Source organism: Hylaeus volcanicus, unplaced genomic scaffold (genome assembly GCF_026283585.1).
Source record: "Hylaeus volcanicus isolate JK05 unplaced genomic scaffold, UHH_iyHylVolc1.0_haploid 12221, whole genome shotgun sequence".
NCBI lineage: Eukaryota > Metazoa > Arthropoda > Insecta > Hymenoptera > Colletidae > Hylaeus > Hylaeus volcanicus.
In genome coordinates this window covers 1,113,801-1,136,928 of record NW_026533163.1, presented here as the reverse complement: position 1 = coordinate 1,136,928, position 23,128 = coordinate 1,113,801, and the positions used below count along the sequence as shown (strand labels likewise).

Genomic DNA, 23,128 nt, shown 5'->3' with positions numbered 1-23,128 from the left:
GCATTTAAAGACCATTGTGGTAATGTTTGAGGATAAGTTTGTGGAAACGAAATATGAAGCGTCACTTTTTTTTGAAGACCGGTGGATGTTTTGTCGAGCGTCGTGGACGATTTCAAGTTTAGTTGAAAAGTATTATGAGAAAGTTGAACAAATTCATTTTCAAACGAATATAAGGATTCGATTGCCTCAATTTCAAGTTGTTGCACTTCTTCAAAAGAACTCATGAAATTGTTGATTTGTTTTCAATGCAGCGTGTCAACTCCTTATGTATTTCACTCTTCAGCAGCATTCATTTGCTGTTTCCATGATTTAAAACAAGATTAAAAAAATCAGTGCGTGACTGATCCTTACAAACGAACAGGAACAGTCGCTTAGTATATTTTTTAAAAGGAATGTCTTTCATCAACTATCACTTTTCATCATGTTCAAAGAACCATAAAAAAAAAAAACCACAATTGATTGCAACGTGCTGAAAAGCCAATGTGACATTTAGTTGAAATTAAAATTACTTGAAATGGGGCGTGGATTGTGTAGATTTCAGAACACTCTGTGAATGTGAACAAAAATCATGACACGTTTTTTCCTTATTTTCTGCACCTACACGAATTTTATGCGCTGTCTGAGACGGTGAAGGCTTCGTAGTTTGAGAGTTGCAGTGGTTTACCGTCTGTGCTTGGAGGCTGTCGTTTTCTTTTGTTTTCCAATACAAGATTTCATTTTCTAACTGTTCAATACTATAAAACAATGAAAAAAAAAACAATGCGTACAAAGAAAGCACTCACGTGTGTCTTGAATCGTCCATTTCTTTCCAATGTTTTGATTGTTCCTTTCGTAATGCATCGTAGTCTTTATAAAGTGCGTCCAACTACAATGAAAGAATAAAAAATTTTCTTGTCATAAAGTGAAATCAATGAAAAAAGCAAACCTTTTCAGTCAAGTCTTGGACGTTCCTTTTATAAGCTGTGACTAAACTTTCAGTTGCACTCAGCCTTTCCTCATAGGAAAGTTTTATATCCTCAAGCATCTGAAACCGTGTTCACCAAATCAACATATTTGTTAAATGTTTAGTAACCCTTGTTTGTTTATCGTGCATCAAATGTAGCGCTTGCTCCTCATTGTTTTTGACTGTCTCCATGTTTTCACGCGTTGCGTTGAAAACGGCAGATAAATCCAACGTATCGGTGGAAGCATGAAGGGTATTTTGGGGAGTGATCTGTTGTATTTTGTGTACTAACTAATATAAGTGTATTATTGGAAGTCAATAGAAAAGGAACATACCTTTTGCAACGTTTTGTCTTGCTGTTTTTGACGTTCTTTTTCTTCTTGACGATACACTTCCAATTCTTGTCGTACGGCAAAAAGCTGCTGGGTTTCTTTTTGCAAATCTTCAGAGTATTGCTCTACTCGTTGTTCACTTTTTTGTAAGGTTTCTTTCCAGTAGGCTGTAATGGTGTGCGTTATGTCAAAAGTGAAATAGAAAAGGTCTTGTTGATAGTCTATCCTGTTAACCAAGCTCAAACACAGTTCAAATGGAACGCTAGTTCCATCGAGATCCTTGAAAATGGCTTCAGTCACAGGATGAACGGAGGGCGTTGCATAAATCATGTCCGATAAATGAATAGACTCTTGAAGAGTGCTATGTTGCTCAATTTGATTCTCCAGATCATTCAAACTTATTTCCAATAACGTCACATAAGACGAAAAAATATCCATTGAAAAAACACACATCAGTGATGTCACCTAATCGGTTAGCACAGCGCAATAAATGTTTTCTATTTTGTCACTTAACAAAAACGCGTCAGTACCGAGAAATTGTCTTGTAATGACGCTTCCCATTCTAAAAGTAAAGACTGTTCAGATGCCTGATGATTCGTCAGATTTTCCAGATTTCCTGTAAGACATTGGTCAATCCATGTACACTTTTGTTGTAACAATTTTGTCCAATACTCCCGACTTTGCTTCTCAGCTTGCTTCCAATAATTCAAAGAATCCTGACATGTGGCCGAATTCTCCTCAAACGTACTTTTCTCTTTTTCCAATTGTGCAAGTTGTTCTAAAGAAAACGTCCACTGTTGTTTATGAAAATTTGTTTATTATGACACACCTTGTAAAGAAAGATAATTTTCAGTTAGTTGTGTATGCTGTTTTTCTGAACATTGGACTTTCTGTTGACATTCTTGTAGTGTTTGTAGCAAACCATTGATTTGAACTTGTTGTTGAATGATTTTTTCTTCTAAAAAAGAAATCGTGACTGTTACAGGCGGCACAGACTATAAAATTTCTGTCACCTAACGTTTTCAGTGACTGTGATTTGACTGTCACAGATTTCTGGAATTCATTCATCTTTTCTTCGTAGTCTTTTTGAAGTGTTTCTTCTACATGACTTTCATACAAAGCCTTCTCTCTTTCAAGTTGACCACAATACGTCTAAAGACAAGGTTGTTGGAAAAAAACGTTGAATAAGAAAGAAAAAAATTGACTAGAGTATTCACTTGAAATTCCTGAACACACTTCTCCTTTTGGCTTTCCAGTGTTTGTACATGAGAGGACATTTGGTCGATTTGGTAAGTCTAAAAGAAGACATAATTTTTTTTTTTGAAATGGTACCAGTTGAAACCGTTTAATAAACGTACCAAAGTGTCAATTTTTTTTTGTAAAAACAAATTGTCTTCTAACAGAAAACCATTCTGACTTAGTGTTCCTTGTAATGATTCTATAAGTTTTGTTGATTTCAACAGCTTCATTTCGTAGTCCTGGTTAAACCACACAAGTCAGTTTTAGAATGAAAACTGTTCAAAATACAAAAATCACTATAACTTTGGCTTCACTTACCCTTTGATTGTCTTCCAATTGTTTCTGTAGCGTATAAGCCGATTGTTCAAACATGTCTGTTTTTTCTTGCGCTTCACGTAATTTGGCTACGAGATTGTCCTTACATTTCTATAAGGTAAAGAAGCACTGCGTATTTTAGAAATCATGACTGTCATTTCAGGCTAACCTTTAGGTTTTCCTCATATTCTAAAAGTTGTTCTTGTTGCAGTTTCCAGAATTGCCCTTGATCGCGCTTTTTATTTTCTTGTAAATTCAACTCATACGAGGATTGTAATGCGACGAGTTTTTCTTCTGCTTCCTGTTTCGTTTTTCTAAGATTTTCTTCATATAACGTTTCTAACGTTTTCTTAAATGTTTCTTGTTCTTGATCCAACTTTAAAAGGCATTCTTTTTCCAAGGTTTCGCGCACTTGTTTCTCTTGTCGTACGACATCTTTTTGTATTGCCTCAATTTTGGCTTCATACTCCTTCTTGATCTCGTTTAAACGTAATGTTGTTTTTAACGCATGACTTTCCTCAATCTGTTGAAGTTTTTTTGTTTTCCAATCTTCAAAGGTTGCTTCCCATTCTTTTTTTTGCTTCAAAAGTTGAGCATGATTTTGCCTTTTCATTTCAATTAATTCTTCTCGTAACGTACATATTTCCGTAACATATTTCTGTTCTAACGTTCGAGCTAACAATTGTCGTTCCTTTTCATGCTTTTCTTTGAGCAGTTGTGTAATACAAGGAGTGTGTGCGCTTTCATAATTTTGGCAATCTTCACACCATCGGAGTGTCTGGTTTGTTCCAAGAAACACCTTTTCGACATGACGAACAACAGTCCAATGCTTCACTGTGCCTATCACTCCATTGTCACCTTCCACTTGAAAAGCACTCACACCTTCCTACTGTTTAAGTCCTTCTCACATTGAATGAAATTGTCCTTTTCCTGCGTACCGTCCACGCTTTGACTGTAAAGTTTTATTTAAATAAATACTTTGATTATCGCCCTACTGGGGTTGTGTAGTGAGAATTTCAGCTAGGCATAGAACGCTACTACGCGTGACACAAGATTGACTGTGACAAAACGTGCTAGGTAAACACATTTTGTTAAGACCTTCCAGTAATGTCACACAACCCGTACGCGTCAAATCATGAAGGCGTGGTGTGCTCTCACAAGAAAACACATTTCCCTTCACTTGTCTCGGGGAAATAACACTACCAACGGACTAGAAAGGTTTTTTTCATACACACACACACACACACATACCAAACTTTTCGCACTGGACCAGTGCATGTCTGCGACTGTAACTTACACATTCTAGTTTTGGAGATTTTTTTAAACAAATAGACGCTTTCTTTTTCTCGCTCATACCCAGAAGGGAGCCAGAGGCTAAAAGAATAAGATGTATTTATTCTAAACTATTGGAAATTACATGAAGGTGGTAACCGTTTACGACGCGATAAAACGTCAAAAGAAGTATGAGGAGAATCCACATCACCGCTTTTATAATGATTGAAAAAACAACATGCGTGTTGAAGCCGTATGTGAAGGAATGGCATCAATTTTTACTTGGAACGTATTTTAATTTTTTCCGTTACGAGTCCTGCGCGTAATTGTAACACTTCTTCACGTAAACGTAAATTTTCTTCGTGAATGCGTCCAGTGGAAGTTGGTAATGTTTCAATTAAATTGACCTTTGCTTTATTACGAATGCATTTTGCTCGGGACGCAAATTCGAGCGTTGAAATGGATTCCCGTGCGTCACACAATTCAGGAGAACAACAACAAATGATAAGCGTTTTCGAATTGCCTCCTAAACTATTCGAAAGAAGTCTTGTTAATTTACTATCCCGATAAGTGATATGCTTAATAAAGAGACTATTTTTAGAACATGATCATACGACATTATTTTTTACCGAAGGAGCGATATCTTCTTTTTCAGATCTTTGTTGACGTTGAACTATTTGTGATATAACCCGTGTTAATGCTAATAAACTGCGATTAATTTTAGATCCTTCTAAACGTTTTAACCCTTCTGTTTTAGATCGACTAACGCCTTCAGAGCCTAATGTGAGTGATACCAAAAGAATGTCATTTTTTTATCAATGCCTTTTAAACGTCGCTTATTCAATGCCTCCACGTACCAGCCAAATCCACAAGATTTAATAAACCCACGCGCAAAGTAAATCTAACGACAAAAGGAAGACACGTTTCACAAACAACTGTCACACACACACACACTTTGCGTACCCGCAATTCTCTTTCTGCATGTCATTCGGTGAATGCAAGTGTGGCGTGGATTGTATGTTGGATTCGATTCTTAGTGTCAAAATAGTATGAGATCGTGAACTTCTTTCATTTAAATGTGTATCGGAAACATGACGCGATTTATCACAAGATTCTCTAAAAAAAGTGTAGTCTTGTCGTGAGACGCGTTTTTATGGTCGTCACATTTTCCTACAGAAACGTCACGGTCTCGTCAAATGATTTTGCTTTAAAAACTGTCGCTCCTTTTAATTCCAGAAAACCTAAAGACACAGAGTTTTTGCTTCTGATCCTTTCATGTTCAACAAAAAGGTTCACCATCGTTGCCTTCAACAATCGTCACTTGTGGTAAGCGTTTTCGTTGACAAGAAAATGTTGACATTTTGTCTTGAACGGATAGAATGCCACTGTTTTCGTCCTGCCAATTTTTCACATGATTTCCGTGTAACGTTGGACCTATAAGATCTATAAGTGTTTCATTATAAACTTCAACATAAGTTAATGTAATGGAAAAATTTATTAAAGTCGTCTAAATTGTTATAAAAAAGAAACACACGGTCCAATTGTACATAATTTTTTTTTTTACCGAATGAATTTGATTAAAAATTTCTTTTAAAGAATAGCTAATAATCCCTTCTTGTTTCACTGTAGGATCCCCTGAATACAACAAAACGCCTGTTTAATCTACTAGGACTGCCTTTTGATACCTTGCATTGTATGGGTTTTTCCTGAAGATGTTTGACCATACGCTAACACTGTTCCTAGGTTCAACAAAATAAATTTTCATCCATTTCTTTTTTATAATCGTGAGCCTCCTTTACCATTAAATCCTTCAACGCAAGAATCGACAATGGGTTTCACAACACTATCAAATACATCTTTTGTGGAATTGGTTTGATCAAAAATGGCATCTTGAAAATCACAAAAAATAACATGGAAGGCAAGCTTTCAACCATAGAAAAAAAAAACACTTTCGCGCTGAAATGGCAATGTACCTAAAGTATATGTCACACCACGACTTGTATCCAAAATATCTCGTTGATTTGGAGAAACAACAAAAGAGGACTGACTCGAATTCTCCTAAAAAAACACAACACTACCAATAAGAACTTGAAAAAAAAAAAAACCTTCAAAGGAGGTCTTAGACGAATTGCAACGTTGACATTAGTCGCTTGAAGTCCCAAAGTTAAATGGGTGTTTAAACAAGTCAATTTCTCGTCCCCTTGCATTTCGCGTTCACGACTTTTCATTAAAACTATTCATTCACTTAAAAACCTTTTCATTGAAATAGTCGACATGATTTGGTATTTTTTTTTTTAAATAAAAAATGTCAAATAGTTTTATTATGAGAGATTCCATGGTTTTGAATAAAAACAGACGTTCTATATGGAACAGTTGTGTTTCAAGGTTCATCATACGTGATCAATGGATAGAAATTCGTGAACGTCGTACTTTGAACATGCATCTTTTTTTTTAAAGTCCACATTTAAGAGTATTCTAGTGTGGTGAAAAGACAAATTAATTTTTTTTTTTTTTTTGAGAACGAAATCAATCCATTAAATTATTTGACATTTAGAGAAAAGAAATAAATTTTATTTTTTTAATTATCTCGACTATTGTTTTCAATAATATTGTTTCTCAAAGAATTGTTTTTTTTTTTAATTTTCAATTGTAAGTTTTTTATTCAATACTGTATTTGTATATATAATTACAATGACAAGTTTTTAACCTGACTGTCACAAATGCCTCGATTATCAAAATAGACTTTTAAGAATTTTTTTTATTTTTTGAAAACGCATTTTTTCTAAAGCCATTAAAAAAAAATATATTTTTTGTAGAAGTAGTTTATTTTTTTTTAAAGCTGTTAAAAAATTTTCAATTTGGTTAATTTTGTGCGTTTTGAATTCACTACCAAAAATACTAACCATTTTCATTTTGTGAATTGCATTCAAATTGTTTCACGTTTTCATGTATAATTCCGTTTTATTGCTTATTTTGAAATTTCATTTTTTCTAGTTTAACAAATGGGGTGCAAGTCAAGTAAATCGGATATTGTGAAAGGACCCAGCAATAATGCGGAGTCCATGGAGAAACTCGCTGCAACTGTTAATGTAAATAAAAGAAAATTAAAAAAAAAAAAAAGAGTTACTTTTTAGAAAACAGTTTTAAAAGAACTGCACCGCGCTAAAGGTTCCTACCATTTTGAAGCTTTATTAAATGATGCTGTTTTGGAGACACTACCCAACGATGAAACAATTGCTCACCAAAAAAACATTGGTTATAAAAATGGAGCCACTTATACTGGTTATATGAAGGTATTTTTTAGGCACCATTAAAAAATGATATTTATGTGCTTTTCAAATAATTTTTGTTAGGGCCGTCAACGTCATGGAAAAGGTGTGTTCACCTTTTCCGATAATTCTCAATATGATGGAGATTGGGTAGATGATATGGCGTCTGGTAAGGAAAAAATCGACTTTTTTAATACGCATTCTATAACACTTTTTTTTTTAAGGTTTTGGAGTTTTTCAAAAAAAAGATGAAGACACAACAATTGTTTATGAAGGAGAATGGAAAAATAACGTGGCTCATGGCAACGGGAAATTAATACAAAAAAATATTGTTGTTTATGAAGGCCAGTGGTTAAATGACGTTGCTGAAGGCAAGGGTGCAGAAACATGGCCAGATGGGTCTAAATTTGAAGGATCTTATAAGTACTTTAATGGACCGAGTCTTAAAACTTAAAAATACTTTTTTGTGTTTTGACATATTTCATTAGAAATGGTTTAAAAGAAGGTCGTGGTTTATTTGAATGGCCTGAAAAATCTAAATATAATGGTGAATTTCATTTAAATGAACTTGAAGGTAAAAAAAACACTCTTTCAGATCATTTTGTATTTTGTCGCACGGTGCCCTGTTGTTTCTTCTCATGTAGGGTGGGGACGCTACGATTGGCCTGATGGACGAATTTATTGTGGCCAATGGACAGATAATAAAATGCATGGGTTTGGATGGTTTTTCTGGCCTAATGGACAAATTTATAGAGGGCAATACGATATGGTGAGTCACGACTATTGTAGTGAATGAAGAAACAATGAAAGAAAACCATTTATTTTTCTTTTATATTTTTTTAACGTTTTCAAGGATAAAAAAGAAGGATATGGAGAATTTTTATGGCCTGATAGAAAAATTTATAGCGGTTCATGGGAAAAAGGAAAACAATCAGGTTATGGTATATTCAAATCACCAAAAGGAGAAGAACGCTACGGTAATCAAACAAACCATTTCTACATTTTATACCTTCTTTTTTAGGAGTATGGGAGAACGGATATCGATTGAATTGGATTACTGCCACTGAATATGAAAGTAAAGTGTCAGAAGGCGTCATTCCACCTAAACCTCAACTACCTTCCTTACCTGATTGGCTTAACACTTTATGTAAAGAGGCTTATCCATCTTGGTATGCTACGTTTCATGAAGAAAAGTAGTCATCCATTGAAGAAGAAGAAGAAAAAAAAACATTCATAACTAATGTATGATTCTATTTTATAATAACCATTCAATTATCAACTAAAACGCACTTGAACGACATTAATATATTTATACTCTTTATTACATTGATTTAATTTTTGTTTTAAATAAAAAACTCCCTTAAACATAAAAAAAATGTCTCTAGACTTTTGTGAAAAAAAAATATTATTTAAACAAAAAAAAAAATATTATTTAAACACAAAAAAAAAAAACTGTCGCCCAAATTCCTTTTTAATACAAAGTATCAAAGTTCCGTTGTTTTCTTGAACCTTATTTTAATGAAGAATCACTTTTCCTTTTCTCATGTCACATTCTTTTGTTTAAAATCATTGATTTTATTCATAGAGGTTATTTAAAAAAAAACGGGAGTCCCAAAAAAAATCATCGTGTGAAGATACGGCATTCATGGACATGTTAACACAGTATAACTCGACAATGGCAAAATGCTTCATTTTCTTCAAAATGTTGTCATCATTTCGTTTCACCTTTTCAAAGATCCAAAGTCAACAAAAGACAAAGTTCACTATACCTTATACCTGAAACGTTTTATTTTTTTCTTTTATCGCCACCTTAACATTTTTCAATTCATTTTTAATTCGTTGACTGACACTCCATAAAAGACATGCAAAAAATTTGTTCCTGTATGTGTGCGTCTCTCTCTCTATGTCTTAGTATAACACATTTTCGAAATGACGCTTTGATTTGTTATGCACTGCTTTTTAAAGAATGAAAAGCAACATTGTCGCCAGTAGAAAAAAGAATTGAAAACCAACAATACAAACTGTCACGACAAGACTCAACGCGAGAGATTTTTTAAAACATGCATTTTTAGTGGGTCGAGTGAACAAGTCTGCTTGTCGAGCGAACAAGTGTTGTTTTGTCCATGATAAAGTCATATTGTATTTGTTCCATTCTTAGCATTTTGTCGGTATGCAAATTCGCGCCGTATGCATTGGAATGTACCAATGCCGGTATACGCGTACTACAAAATTTGGACGTGAATGAAACGGTTCTCACAAATGCACCCATTCCAACAAGAAGCAGTGGTGATTTTCCCACGACCTCGCAGGCTAAAGCTGATAACAAGTCGAACACAATCCTGCACCGCACTAAACAAGTAGTTTTAAAAATGTTTGTTAAGAGTATCCTGGACCTGCAAAAATGCTTATTCGAAAAAAAAATGTCTTATTATCCTAAATATGTGCGTTTGTGTTTTCATTATAGTTCATACAATCGTAAAAAATATTTCTAGTATCAGTAATGCGTTCTTTGTACTCTTTGTAGTTTTCATTTAAACTTTGGTAACGCTCCTCAAATAAGTGTTGCGTTTTATGTTCAGGTCTGTAGAAAAAAAAAGTTATTTGTAGATGCTTCACATATAGAAAACAGTTTGGAGGACGTATGGACGGCGAAAAAAACATTCTTAAAAGATTGTTTGATTCATGCGTCATTGGATAGGCACTACAAATTTTCTCACGACATCCCATGTTTCTGGTGTTTTAAAAGTCACACCCAAACATGGAAGGAAAAATGTGTTACTTTCTTTTCCAGAAACACTTTACGGTTAACCAGTCAAATCAAGGACTCTTGTTTTATAAGAAACATCCATTCAGCTCGACTTGTGAAGAGTTATCGCAGACTATTAAAGCTACATTATGCGTTCAAACAGCTTTTTCTTACCTATCACTTAAAATTGTATGAGCACCCTTTTCTGGTTAATACAGTTTTTAAGCGATCATTTCATATAAGAAGCATTCCATTTTTTTCTCATCTTGTTAATACCATACAAGCTATACTCAACGATATGCACCTGCGTTTTCATTGCACACACAAATTTTTCCACAAAAAACGTCACTGGTTAAAAAACATGTTTTACCATGTTATAAAAAAAAAGAAAATGACGCCATGCAAGCCTTTAACCAAACCAAGGTATTTACAAGAAATCAGTGAAGAAAGTAGTTTACCCCCACTGACGGACAACACTTTCAACCAACTTGATACGAGGCGAAAAAAAAAACCTCTTCACTGTTTTAAAAAGGAAGATTGTCTTTCTGGATTTGGTACCTGTCAAAACTCTATTTGTACTGGTATATACAAAATAAATGTTTCCATTTAACAAAAAGCAGGCTTATTATACTCCTATGATTTTTTTTATTTAAAAAGGTTTTTTTCCTGATCTCAACGATGAGCGGACAATCAAATGTGTGTCTGGTTATATCTGCAAATCACATCCTGGGGATTTACCTGGGGCGGGTGTTAACAATGATTTCCAAATTATAGGTATTCATCCTGACGACTCTTGTGGATCTGCAGAACCCCTTGCTGCAACAGGTACTGTATGTGTGTTGGAAAAAAAAAAAAAACTAGCCAAATACAAAACATTAAAAAATCAAAGTTAAAGTCGTTTTGATTTAATATTGACTTTTTTAGAATCTCTTTTCGCTAACAGTAACCGATGGCAATGTGAGAAGTCGAACGAAAATGACTGTATATTTACAGCGGGAGTAGGCTACCCGAGAAACCTATCCAGTCCAATAGAAACAATTCGTTTATGCGGTTGCCCGGGAATTGATACAAATAATAACGGAAGGGTTTGTGATTCGAAAAGTGAATTCTACGTTCCACTAGGATATATCTCCATACAAGAATGTTTAAGAAATGCTCATTGCGTTGATTTAGGTCTCGCTTCTTGTGATGTAGACCACTGTGTTCGTGGTGTTGCTGTGGCAGCCACCGCTGGATTAAAAGTCTTACAATGTTTAACGTCCCAAAATTGTCGTATGAAAAGTTTAGGTGCTCAAGTAATGCACAAAAAAGTGAACCGTCTTTTTTTTTCTATAGTACCATTTGTAGGCTGTTGCAGAATCCATGAAATTGTTACCTATAGCATCGTCGCACAGCTGCGGTGCTAAACGCGCTTTGGATCCTGATGCCATTAGCGATGCAGCTCTACCCTGTGTTGTTCAATTGTCCCCCGAAGGTCGATGTGAAGTGAATCTTGGTTTCAAGTCGTTCGGCTCCAGTCGATTATGTGGCTGTTTAGGAGATCCTGGAGGCAATGGACGCGATTGTGATCAAGTGGAAGATTTCACTGACGAAATGGGATTAATAGATAATGGTGAATGTTCTACAGACGAAGATTGTTCACAAAAATACAGCATTTGCATTAATCAACAATGTCAAGTCGACAATCTTGAGCCAAAAGTCATTGATTCTATTCCAAGAAATGGATCATATGCTGTTCCTCCTATTAACCAAGTAGGTCCTTTACCATTCCGTCACTTTCACACATACGCACTAAGAGAGCAATAAGAAAAAACTTAAGTGTATTGTTAGAGAAACCTAAAATATTAGGAGCACTATCTTTTTCTTATTGGGGTGGGGTATGTTTCCTTGTCTAGATCTCGTTACTATGGCATGAAACCATACAATTTATTGATACCGATCGAAAAGTGGTTATTCTTAATACGGATCCCAATTTAAAATTAAAGTGGGAAGTTAAATTACAAGACCCTTCAACGTACTCCATTGCTGAAACTGGTTATAAAGTGGAAATTGTGCAAGGTCATGTGTTTGGCTTTTTTTTTAAATCAATTTGTTTTTTAAACATGTTTTGTTCTAACAGGCACTCAACTTCGTATTATTCCAGATATCTCCATAGCAAGCTTTCCTGAAGGAAATTATTTAATTATTTATGAAGGAGGAATCGTAGCTGATATGGCGGGAAACACAAATACAGGAGCTATGGATATACAATTTACAGTTTCTAAAAATGCTGGCTGTCCGTATCTTGCTGTCACAGGTTTCTCACCCATTCAACATAATCCCAATGGAGTTTATTTTTCAATTGAACCTATAAACAATCATGCTGCGTGGATTCGTGTGGGTAAACCTGAAACCGTTTATATCTTTTGGCATCCGGAGATGCAGCATGATGTTAAAAAAGGTTCATGGGTCATTTCTCCACAAAAAGAATCACGTCAAGTGATTGCTTTTGAAAATACTACCAATCAAGAAAGTCTCCATGAATCTTTACGTCCAGAAGGCCACCATTGGAATAAGTTTCAGATTAATCAAGTCATTGATCTTCACGATATTCACATTTTGTGCACGTCTGTACAAGACACTGAATTTCCTAAACTACTTAAAGTAAGTACTTTTTTTTTCTTTAAAAAAAAACCCAGAATTTCTTGCATTGCCATGGATTTCACTGTTTCAATAATGCGCAACTTTGTAAAATACAAATTTTTTTTGGCTAGATCTCGCCACCCAATGGTGCCAAATCTGTACCAACAGAAAAGTGTAAGATTGAACTGACATTTTCCAAACCTGTGACATACGGACACTGGTCCAATATTACGATCGCATCCGACAAAGACTCCATAACGTTATATCCAGATGTTGAGTCAGGTATGAATTTTTGAAAAACACCAATTTTCAATACCTTCTTTCTTCATTTGACATTTTTTTATTTTTATTGTTTGTAAATACATTGAACTATGTAGGATTCCGTGGTCAAAGCATTAAAGCCTTTATGAATGAAACTGTTTTAATTGATTTAAGCGATGTGTATATTTTGAGTCCAGGAACTGTTTACCAAGTCACTGTTTATGTTGGGTTTGTCACAGATTTATGGTATAATTATTGGGACGAAGAAGGTGTTATTTTAACCTTCACAACGTATGGAGGTAATTCCTAGATTCTTTTTTTTTGAAACTCTTCGTACTTTATATTGTCGTACAGTTTCATGTCAACCATTTGAAGACCTTGGAGAAGCGTACATTGTTGAAGGGAATCATACTAACAAAAACGGAGATAGTTACCGTGTTTCATGTCGTCAAGGGTACTCTCTCATCTATGAAGAGGCGACATTTCGAGTCGATGCCACACCAAAAAATGGGGTAGATCATTTGGATACTGAAACAGAATCAACATTCCTTTCTGACCCCCAAGATCAAAATTACCAGGATATTCGTTGTCTTGATGGCACGTGGGAACCCTTAAAGCATATCTGTAAAAAAGATTGTACCACTTACCATGTACTGTCTCCTCAGTACAAAGTTTTGGTTGACGACTCCTTTCATCCTCCTGCTTTCACTCATGGCATGGTATTACCCGTGAAATGTTCTGATAAAGCTATTGCTCTTAGCGGTGAAACCACTGGTACTCTACGTTGCAATGACGGTCTTTGGGAAATAGACAAGTTAATGTGTACTTTAACGTGTACTCCGTATTCTTCTTTAAACAGTTTTTACAAAGTATCCCTAGATTCCAATGACCCATTAAGTTTGTCAGCAGGCTTATTGGTTGGAGCCCGAAGAATCATAAGCTGTTCTCCTCCGGCCACGTCTGGAAAAGGGCCTGAAACAGTGACTGTTGTTTGTGGAGAACAAGGCTGGAGCCAACTACAACTTGAATGTCATGTAGAATGCAAATTGAGTACTCTAAGAATGCATCCCAGTTTAACTTTACGCAAAGAAAACTTTTTACAAGAAAATGTCACAGGTGCACAGGAACCGGATACTGTTGAACATGGGAAATCGTTGACTGTGGACTGCTCTTCAGGATACAGTCAAGGATTTCCGTCCTTCTCCTCTCTTCATGATATCAAAAGTACCACCATTCAAACAAAAAATTCAACTGTCCGTTGCCAGGATGGAGAATGGGTATGGATAGAAACACCTTCTTGTTTTAAAAATTGTGACCCATTGGTTCTACAAGACAATTATCAGGTGGATTCGGTCGCCGGCGATTTCACCACACATGGATCATCTGTCTACATTAAATGTAAACAAATGTTTCATGATCAAACATTAGAGTTCAATTATAATAAAAGAGGACAACCACCTATAGAAGACAATTCACAACAAATTTTAACTTGCAATGATGGAACCTGGTCTACCTTGTCACTTGTATGTCGCAGTCCTTGTAAAAGACCTGAAGTACAATTCGGGTTAACAAGTTATACGTCAATTATTCACCATGACGAAACTGAACACCTAAACGAACTGTCAACAAAACCGTTGTATGTGCCGCAATTATTTTATCACGGAACGATGGCATCATTATATTGTTCCAGTACCAGTGAAATTATAAAAGGAACACCAGGTGAGACAATTCAATGTAACAATGGCAAGTGGGTTTCAGTTGAATTAACAACTCATTTTACCAAAACTGAAGAGGATGTAACGGAACATCAAAGTCCTCTCCTAAAGTGTCAAACAAGGTGTGGCCCGCATTTAAAAGATACAGAACGTTTTATTTACGCAGGCGGAGATTATGTACTAAGAAAACTTGTGCAAAACCCTTTATCTGAAGGATCCAGTTTAACACTTTTGTGTCAAAAAGGTTTTTCTCCTGCCCTTCCTAGTACACATTCAAAAGGCAAAGTGATTTGCCAAGATGGTCAACTTGTAGAAGAAGGACATTTGACTTGTATGAAAATTTGTGGTCAACCATCTTTTAGCGTCTTATTTATAAGAGGATACAACCTAACAGATCCAACAATTGTCGCAGTGGATCATCTTCAAAACGTTTCGTTAAAATGTCGCGATTCTTTTGAGCTTCAAATCCATACGAAACAAGATGACTCAGGCATGGTTGCTCAATGTTTTAATGGGAAGTTTCTATTACCTAAAAGTAAATGCGGGCCATCAAGCTGCTTTGATGGTGAACGAAATGGAGACGAGGTTGATGTGGACTGTGGTGGCACCCATTGTCCTGAAAATCGTCAGGCTTGTCCTACTTTAAGTAGAATTTCTTTAACAGAAGAAGCCTTAGCTACATTTCAATGTCATGATCGTCAAAAAAACAATCATGAAGAGTCAATTGATTGTGGAGGCGACCACTGTACTCCATGTGAACATTGCCACGGTTTACCATTCCTATTACAAACAGGAATGAGCTGGACAACTGATAAGGGGAAAACATTACATCATTTTATCAAAGATTCGAGCGATCCTCAACACGCTTTCAGTTTTTTTATTGAGGGAACTTTATTAAATGTCATGTGCTCTCCAGGTTACGATCAAATATCATTACCTCCAGTCCTAGGATTTCAAACGTTTCGTTGCGCTAAACCCAGTAAAACCCAGTCAGCTGAGTGGATATTGGAAGGGTCACACAAATTCGTTTTGCAATGTGTTTCGCCAACTTGTTTTGATTCGATTATGAATGGAGATGAAGAAAATGTTGATTGTGGTGGAAGCTGTGAACAGCCCTGCGGAACATGTGATGATCATAAAAAAAATGGAGATGAAGAAGATATTGACTGTGGTGGAAGTCGATGTCTTCCCTGCGAAGGGTGTTCTATGGCTCCATTAAAAACGCTGGATAAAAAAAATTTGTATATTACCGTTCGTGATAGTAAAGGACATATTGTTGATTTCAATCATTCTCTTCATGAAGCCGCAACACAACATGGTAATGAATGGATTGTTACCTGCCGTCAACAGAAAAATCAGAGTATTTCACTTCGTTGTCGTAACGGCCGTTGGATTGATTCACATGTTTTTTTTACACGTGAAACAACAGCATTACCATCTTATCAAGAAACTCTACAAAAATTATCCTGTTATCCTTATAAGACGTCTGGGGTTAACTCTTTAAGAGAAACTGAAAATTCCCGTATAGCTTTTCTTAAAAAGATTTTTTCCATACCTGTGATACCAAAAGACCCTCATTGTAGTCAACGACATAACGACCTATCCGATGTTGATAGGGATAACAAATATTGTTGTACGCTCATTTCCAAATTTAACAAATTTATGTCCAGTGAATGTGGTGCTCTAGTCTTTAGTAGTGGTGATTCCAAAATGAATGCTTTTTGTACAGGGTATTGTAAAAAAGATATTCAAGCACTATTTAGAGATTTTAAAGAGAATGGGCGTCCAAAATGTGCAAAATTAAGTTTGTTTGAAGAAATGATCGAAATTTATTGCTCGACAAAAAAAGAATCCACATCTAGCGACCATTCAGACTCGAAAAAACCGATATTCTGTTTCACATTTGCTAAAACAGCACTGTCAAAAATCAAAAGATTTCAAGATCTTTCAAAATCATTTTTAGAAGAAGCTTGCTCACCTAAAAGTTGTGTTCGTTCTCTTTTTCGATACATGGAAATTCTTTCCTTATTATTACCGACATTACATGATTCACATTCTTTTCAAACGGGTATTTCTCGTACCCTTGAAGAAATTCAAAATAATCCCACTCCTATAATTTTAACAGGTTTAAATGAATACAATGAAATGATGCGTCAACTTTTGACGAACTTTATTAACATTTGGTTTCAAGTTGGCAATGAAACAATAACAGCAACAGTTCCTTCGACCAAACCTCACGCGCGATGGCTTCAAGCGCACAAAATAAATCCTTTTATCTCTTCATTAAAAACATTTTCGCTACTTTCCGCTAAGGCGGTGTCTGGAAAATTGTTGGATTTTCTTTGTTTAAAGGATGCTAAAGGTCAATCTTGTGGTTCAACTGTTATGTCTTTTTTATCTGATGACCAAAAACAACTCTCAGCATTTGCTCAAATTTTAAGTTTAAAATCCGATAAGGCTTGCACATCTTCCAAGTGTTTTTGGGAAGTCACCCGTTATTTGGGACAGACTATGTATTCGGAAGGTTTGCATACTTTGAACCCTTTATTAACAACATTTGGATTATTAGTTCGTATGTATGGAAGGGTAGCATGTCAAACATCCGAATCACATAAAAGTTGCGCTTTATCGTTGGGTTTAAACATGACCGATTTAGCATTTTATCTTCCTCCTCATTTTGAAAATCATTTTTTCACCACTCGACATTTACAATCGTTTCCAACTGGAAGCGAAACAACTTGTCAGGTGCGTTTTTTTGTTACATCAAGGTTTATTTGAGAAAAATACTTTTTTTATCCAAACCAGTTGTTTACAAAAAAAATTTTGTAGAACAATAAAATAAATGTTTATTTTATTAACACACTGTTTATGAAATGTTTTTGTTGATAGTGTCCAAAAATATTTCTTGGAGATGGTTTATGTGATACAGAATGTTTCAACTTTGCTTGTTCTTTTGATAAAGGGGATTGCCAACTAGGAAAAATGTTTCCTCACGTTCATCAACTTTTGAATGCTATTCTACCCTTAACAGATACTTGTCATCCTTTTTCATCTTATTTCACTTGTTCTCGAGACTCTTCGGGATGTTATCATCGTATTATCGGTAAGGTGAACGCCTTTTAAATTTTATTTTTAATTTCTTTTCAAATAGAAATCATGAAGGCTGAAGGCTGTTGTGCTAGTGTACGATGGAATTCATTACGTGAAATCCTTTTAGCGCAAAGTCATCTCGAGTATTTAGTTGAACTAAAAGAAAAAAAACAATCCAGTGTTAAAACATTAGTTAGCTTAAATTTACATAAAAAAAGACTAGCACGAGATTCTTCCACTGGATTGGATGACGAAACAACTAAAGATTTCATTCTACACCGTTCAACGCTTTGGCTTGAAACAGTGTGTCAATTATCATTGAATGCAGCTTGTGCTGGAGGTAAGTTTATTCTATTTAAACTAAAAAAGAAATACTATAAAATGAATGTGTGGTTTGTTGCATTTAACGTTTTCAAAAAAATATTTACTGATTTCTTTTGTTAATAAGATTATTTTTGCTGATTTGGTTGAATAAAAAAAAATTGTATCATGTTTGATAGGTTTATTTCGATCGCAAATTCATTTAAATTTCATTCTCAACTCTATACATTATGATCCTTTGTTTACATATTCAAGTTACGAAGAATATACAGATTTGTTAAGAGAAATGTTACGCGAAGTTGTTTCAAATGTATTGGCTTTGCCCTTAAGCGATATTATTGAAATGCAATTCTGGCCTTGGAACATTGATGTTCAAATTGTCATCGATCCAGGTGTACTTGCAGGGGAAGTTAGAGAGGTAATAGTGTGTTAATTTCACGCTAAAGAAATGAAAAAATAAAATGACTCCCGTCTTTGTATTTTTACAGAATTTAAAAAAAGAAATAATGAATGGAAATTTAAACTCTTCTTTAAATGAGGGAGTTAAACTTTTTTTAAATTATATAAAAGAACGTCATTTTAAACTTTATAAAAAAATTATATTTTTTCATTCAAAAAACAAACCACCTAAAACGCGGTCTTTATTCGAATCATCTATTAGCAACATACAAAACGTGTCTTTTATAAGTGACCTTTCTATCGAGTACGTTACACTATGTTCTCGTCACATGAATAAAGCTTTAATTTTTTTTTCCATGTTACAGTGAGAAACGCGTCAAAGATCTTCCTTTATCGTTAAGTCAAATTCGAAAACCACCAAAACAAGGGACGTTTGATATGAATACATTAAAGAATCAATTATTCATGGAAGCGTGTCATTCTTTACCTCATCTAAGTTTACCAGAAGAATTTTCAAAAAACTCATTTGAAGATTATTCTCAATTTTATAATATCACTCTTTTTAAAAATTATAAAAATTCTATAGTAACGCAAGAACAAGTCCTACCACACGAGTCTCAACTTCATGTAGCTTGTCAGCGTGGTTATACACAATCTTTTCATTCTTCAGGTGCTTCCCCTCAAACATTAGTATGTGAAAGAGGTCGATGGATTTTGAAACAACCTCATGAAACTTTGATTGAATGCCGCCAACCTTGTGAACCTTATGAAGTCTCTGATAAAGGATTCGATCCTTTAATTTTTTCCATTTCATCTGTAGGAGACCATCAAGATGGTGCTCAACGTATCATTCAATGTCAGAATGGATATGTTGCCATACACAAAATGGAATCAAGTGAAACATTGGTTTGTCGTCATGGAGTATGGGATCGACGATCCCTTGACTGTATTCCAATAAATCAAATACAAAAAACATCCAAGACTGAAAATGTTGTATGTGGAGATATCTTTTTAAAAAATATATTAGAATTAACATCTTCATCACAAAACTATTTTGTTAAAGAACTCTTACCAAAACAAATCGTGAATGCTTTGTCTATACAAAACAGTGATATAAGTCAACCTACAACCATTCAATTATGGAAGTTATCATGTACTCGAGGATATACGCCTTCAGAAAATTCTGTACCTTCTTTAACCATTGCTTGTATGAATAAAACATTTTTAAGTGTTATGGATTTACCCGTGACATTAAGGCAACCAACTCATAGCGTCAATCAATCCTATAATTCATTTGATACTTTCAAAAACTTGCTTGAACAAAAAAAATACCGAGATTACGTTTTTCGTTTATATTATGAATATTCGCTTCAATTCCATTCAATGCAAGAAACTCCACCGTGGATCACATTAATCACTTCATCACAACCACTCTCTTATTTTCAATGTTTACCTGATATAAAAAATCTTGCTTATAATTCCAATCAAAATCCACATTTATCTGAATTTTGGTTTTATCTTATTTTACTCTTAGCAACGTTTGCTTTTATCGTTTTAATTGTTAGTCTTATTTACTTGAAACGAACAAACTGTTTCCGACGACCTTTTTTTGAGCAACCTGATCCAACCCTACACACTATACAAACAAAACGCAGTCATGAGTTGAAAACTAAGACAAACCATAATCAACAAACACAAGATACCGGCTACTCTAGAACACAACGTACTTGCAATTTCACAGTGGAACGTGCTATGGATTTTCAAACAAAAGACATTCCATCCAGTTCCCCTACATCACAACAATTCAGTGAAACTCAACTCACACTTTTACAATCAACTTATCCAAAACATTTGAAAACATCCTCCTCCAAGCTTTCCTACAAAGCTAATAATTTGTATACTACCCTTCCTACTACAACATCTATATCAAAACCTTCTCAAGAGACTTTTAACCTTGTTCAACCTTTATATAGTAAAAAGGTACCCACACTTGAACAAACCTCAAACCGTTCGACTTTAAGAAATAAAAGGGCTCGTTATCACCTCAATACAAACACGACAAGTCCACCCACTTCTTTTTATGAAGATCCTTTAAGTACTACCTTTCATGAGTCCAATGATTTCATTCAAGGTACGTTTCTTCACATGGTTACAATCACCTGTTTTTTTTTTTTATAAATCAAAAATTTATGTAGGGTTCACAACAGCCAGTGAATCTCAAAGAACCGCTAATGAATCACCTTATCTCGAGACTACTTTAACTAAAAAAATGAGTGGTTTTTTTAGTCTTTCCAATTCGTAAAGAGTTTATAAGATTTTCGCTTTTTTTTTCTTCCCTTTAAACGAACAAAATGTATGACTTTACCAAAATTGTTTTTCTCTTAATTGAATGGTGAAAAACCTTAGTTAAAACATGTTTGTGCTATTTTAAAATGTTTCTTTTAGTAACACAATAAAGGAAAAAACAAAAAACTACCTTTTACTGTAATCTTTTTTTGTTGGTATAATAAACTGCGGTCTTATTTTAAAGAAATTTTCTTTTCGTCAAGTCAAAATTCTTGTCAAGTACTCTACTCAACAAGTCTTCATCAACAGTCCAACATGCCTTGTTTTTCTCTATTGAATGACCGAAATTCACTCTCAAGATATATTTTCACGCACTTGACAATGACGGAAAATTCTCTCTTCATACACCTTGTAGTTTATAATCAACAATAACAATGTCTTGATCCAAACAGAGGATCTCTGTAAACAGGCTAGTTTTCACTGACAATATTTATGTAGGTTGACGTTTTAAAAAAAAAAAAAACGAATGTGAAAATACAAAAAGGTCTTATTTTTCATAATCATTACCTTCAAGTGACAAAATTTTGTATTTTTTATGTAAGAAGGGTGTATTTTTTTTTTTCAGACGAGTAACATTTGGGGGAGCCTATATTTTACGCATGCATGTGTAGTGTGGTGAAATTGACTAATTCTTTTTTTCAAAAAAAAATAAAGAGAAACTTGAAAGAAAATTTTTTAAATTATGTTAAAAATTTTTTTTTAGACTATAAATTTTTAAAATGATACATTATAACTTCATTCCATTCTTTTACTTTCTCCATTCTCAATAATTCTCAATAAAACAATTCATGCTGATAAAAAAATATTTTACCATAATGCAGTGCTATTGTTGTGAAAAGAAAATTTCACTTCATAAGAAAACTGAAATTTTAAATGGTCGTGATATACCCTTTCAATGCATTCTAACAGAGTTTCATTATCGTTGGAATCAAGCAACGTATCGAAAAGTGTTAATATTTCGTGCTGGGCTTTTTCTAACAATTTTTACATTCTTTTTTCTCATGAACGTCTTTCCGAAATTTGATATGTTTATACTTAAGGATTATACAAACATTTATGATCGATTTCACATTATGTCTAATGGAATAAATAACTCCTTTCTTTCTTCCCCGTTAAAATGTTCAATCGCAACGTTTCTAGCATCCTTCTTAATGGATATTATGGTTGGCATTTCATGGGTTCGTTGGTTGGCTTTTGGTGACACCTTACGTTTTCCTTTAGCTACCGCTTGCTTTTTTGCATTACGAGCCATCATACGAACAATAAGTATTCTTCCTATGCCACCCAATTATATTTGGACCACACCCACATTTAATGGTATAGCTATACCTTCTGTTACAGTTTCTGTAAGTTGGTTAAAAGAAAAGTTTATTCCACACACTTTAAAGTCTAACATTTCTTAATGTTGTGTGCCTTCTTTTTTGTGTTATTAATACAGTATCAGAAAGCCGATGATTTTTTTTTTTCTGGTCATATTGGATGTGGTGTCATTTGTATCTCAGAATCAATACATGACTCTTCATGGTAACATACATCCATGTTTTTTGTTGATTCTATAAAGAAAACGCGACATGTAACAAATGTGTAGGGTCTTAGCTGGTTTCTTTACATTTGTTACCTTATTTGAATTTGTGGTCATGTTGATAACAAGAGCGCACTATTCAATAGATATGATGACTGGTGCTATTGTAGCCTCTTGGATTTATATGTCTTGCCTTACTATTGAGCCCTACTTACAAGAATTTTTTAGTTTACCCTACCGCCCTATAATTCCAAATAAAAATGTACAAATGAACTCCGAACCTTTCCTTTAGAAACCAAATTATTTTTTTTGTAAAAAATTTTATTTCTCAATTGAAAAAAAATTGTTTTACGTTGACAAAAATCCATGTCGATTTCATACAGATATTCTAGCAATTCTACTAAGAACAACACGTGCTATAGGTTTTTGTTTTTTTCACGGATTCCAGTTTTCAATAATTTTTCACGTCTTCAATAATAACGAAACCTATTATTTTTGGAATCTTGTATACAAAACTATCAAACATTTTATCCGATTTGGCCCCAATGTATTCAAAATTTTTCAAATACTGATCAGGACTATGTGTTATCGCGTCAATTTTTTTTTCATGAATAAAAAGCATCAACAAAAACTTAAAGATTTGTTTTTTTGAATGCTTTTAATAAGTTAAAAAATTAAGTGTAGAAAATAATTATTTTAATTAATAAAATATTAGTTACTTTTTTTTTCAAAGTCA

General features: G+C 34.3%; 3 protein-coding genes and 1 long non-coding RNA gene across 11 annotated transcripts; 2 read left to right on the top strand and 2 right to left on the bottom strand.

Annotated features, from left to right (window-relative positions):
• Positions 1-404: 404 nt before the first annotated feature.
• Positions 405-6,474, bottom strand: LOC128883143 (uncharacterized). Of its 6 annotated transcripts, none has more exons than XM_054135180.1 (28): positions 6,207-6,474; positions 6,075-6,159; positions 5,901-5,990; positions 5,787-5,840; positions 5,666-5,736; positions 5,398-5,608; positions 5,276-5,342; positions 5,065-5,217; positions 4,959-5,002; positions 4,731-4,879; positions 4,384-4,679; positions 4,247-4,314; positions 4,127-4,203; positions 3,825-4,039; positions 3,720-3,781; positions 2,999-3,669; positions 2,833-2,940; positions 2,634-2,753; positions 2,493-2,570; positions 2,289-2,427; positions 2,105-2,233; positions 1,806-2,053; positions 1,279-1,740; positions 1,073-1,234; positions 926-1,024; positions 783-865; positions 602-734; positions 405-547 (listed from the first exon to the last, which is right to left on the bottom strand). In XM_054135180.1, the coding sequence occupies exons 1-28, from the start codon at positions 6,327-6,329 to the stop codon at positions 506-508; spliced, it is 4,239 nt and encodes a 1,412-aa protein (XP_053991155.1). In that variant the 5' UTR covers positions 6,330-6,474; the 3' UTR covers positions 405-505. The 6 variants fall into 6 exon arrangements, 5 of the variants coding, with proteins under 5 accessions (XP_053991155.1, XP_053991154.1, XP_053991156.1 ...); XM_054135179.1 differs by having other exon boundaries at positions 3,825-4,028; positions 4,081-4,203; positions 4,261-4,314; XM_054135181.1 differs by having other exon boundaries at positions 1,073-1,213; positions 3,825-4,028; positions 4,081-4,203; positions 4,261-4,314.
• Positions 6,475-6,617: 143 nt separating this feature from the next.
• Positions 6,618-8,684, top strand: LOC128883147 (uncharacterized). Of its 2 annotated transcripts, XM_054135202.1 has the most exons (9): positions 6,618-6,750; positions 7,096-7,190; positions 7,236-7,394; positions 7,455-7,539; positions 7,595-7,793; positions 7,859-7,944; positions 8,015-8,139; positions 8,224-8,347; positions 8,392-8,684. In XM_054135202.1, exons 2-9 carry the CDS (start codon positions 7,104-7,106, stop codon positions 8,565-8,567), a joined length of 1,041 nt encoding a protein of 346 aa, XP_053991177.1. In that variant the 5' UTR covers positions 6,618-6,750; positions 7,096-7,103; the 3' UTR covers positions 8,568-8,684. The 2 variants fall into 2 exon arrangements, with proteins under 2 accessions (XP_053991177.1, XP_053991176.1); XM_054135201.1 differs by lacking the exon at positions 6,618-6,750 and having other exon boundaries at positions 6,856-7,190.
• Positions 8,685-9,837: 1,153 nt separating this feature from the next.
• LOC128883151 (uncharacterized) lies at positions 9,838-11,179 on the bottom strand. Of its 2 annotated transcripts, none has more exons than XR_008458757.1 (3): positions 10,675-11,179; positions 10,487-10,579; positions 9,838-10,420 (listed from the first exon to the last, which is right to left on the bottom strand). It is a non-coding gene; the product is annotated as an uncharacterized LOC128883151 (long non-coding RNA). The 2 variants fall into 2 exon arrangements; XR_008458756.1 differs by having other exon boundaries at positions 10,487-10,782; positions 10,855-11,179.
• LOC128883142 (uncharacterized) lies at positions 10,491-23,104 on the top strand. The gene is made up of 18 exons (XM_054135178.1): positions 10,491-10,697; positions 10,774-10,941; positions 11,041-11,411; positions 11,464-11,868; positions 12,012-12,174; positions 12,236-12,759; positions 12,870-13,020; positions 13,116-13,298; positions 13,354-17,459; positions 17,604-17,817; positions 17,866-18,144; positions 18,305-18,543; positions 18,614-18,828; positions 18,890-20,655; positions 20,720-22,033; positions 22,092-22,216; positions 22,309-22,394; positions 22,459-23,104. Exons 1-15 carry the CDS (start codon positions 10,508-10,510, stop codon positions 20,824-20,826), a joined length of 9,081 nt encoding a protein of 3,026 aa, XP_053991153.1. The 5' UTR covers positions 10,491-10,507; the 3' UTR covers positions 20,827-22,033; positions 22,092-22,216; positions 22,309-22,394; positions 22,459-23,104.
• The last annotated feature ends 24 nt before the right edge of the window (positions 23,105-23,128 follow it).

Excerpts from the sequence above, each read along its gene's own strand:
- LOC128883143 (XM_054135179.1), bottom strand. The coding sequence starts at position 6,329 with ATGAAAAGTCGTGAACGCGAAATGCAAGGGGACGAGAAATTGACTTGT. Across the intron at positions 5,841-5,900 it reads TTGCGTTGAAGGATTTAATG|GAACAGTGTTAGCGTATGGT; the intron begins GTAAAGGAGGCT and ends TGTTGAACCTAG. Across the intron at positions 1,025-1,072 it reads TGCACGATAAACAAACAAGG|ATGCTTGAGGATATAAAACT; the intron begins GTTACTAAACAT and ends ACACGGTTTCAG.
- LOC128883147 (XM_054135202.1), top strand. The coding sequence starts at position 7,104 with ATGGGGTGCAAGTCAAGTAAATCGGATATTGTGAAAGGACCCAGCAAT. Across the intron at positions 7,191-7,235 it reads AACTCGCTGCAACTGTTAAT|AAAACAGTTTTAAAAGAACT; the intron begins GTAAATAAAAGA and ends GTTACTTTTTAG. Across the intron at positions 8,140-8,223 it reads ATAGAGGGCAATACGATATG|GATAAAAAAGAAGGATATGG; the intron begins GTGAGTCACGAC and ends AACGTTTTCAAG.
- LOC128883142 (XM_054135178.1), top strand. The coding sequence starts at position 10,508 with ATGACGCCATGCAAGCCTTTAACCAAACCAAGGTATTTACAAGAAATC. Across the intron at positions 12,175-12,235 it reads TAAAGTGGAAATTGTGCAAG|GCACTCAACTTCGTATTATT; the intron begins GTCATGTGTTTG and ends TTGTTCTAACAG. Across the intron at positions 18,544-18,613 it reads TTGCAGGGGAAGTTAGAGAG|AATTTAAAAAAAGAAATAAT; the intron begins GTAATAGTGTGT and ends GTATTTTTACAG.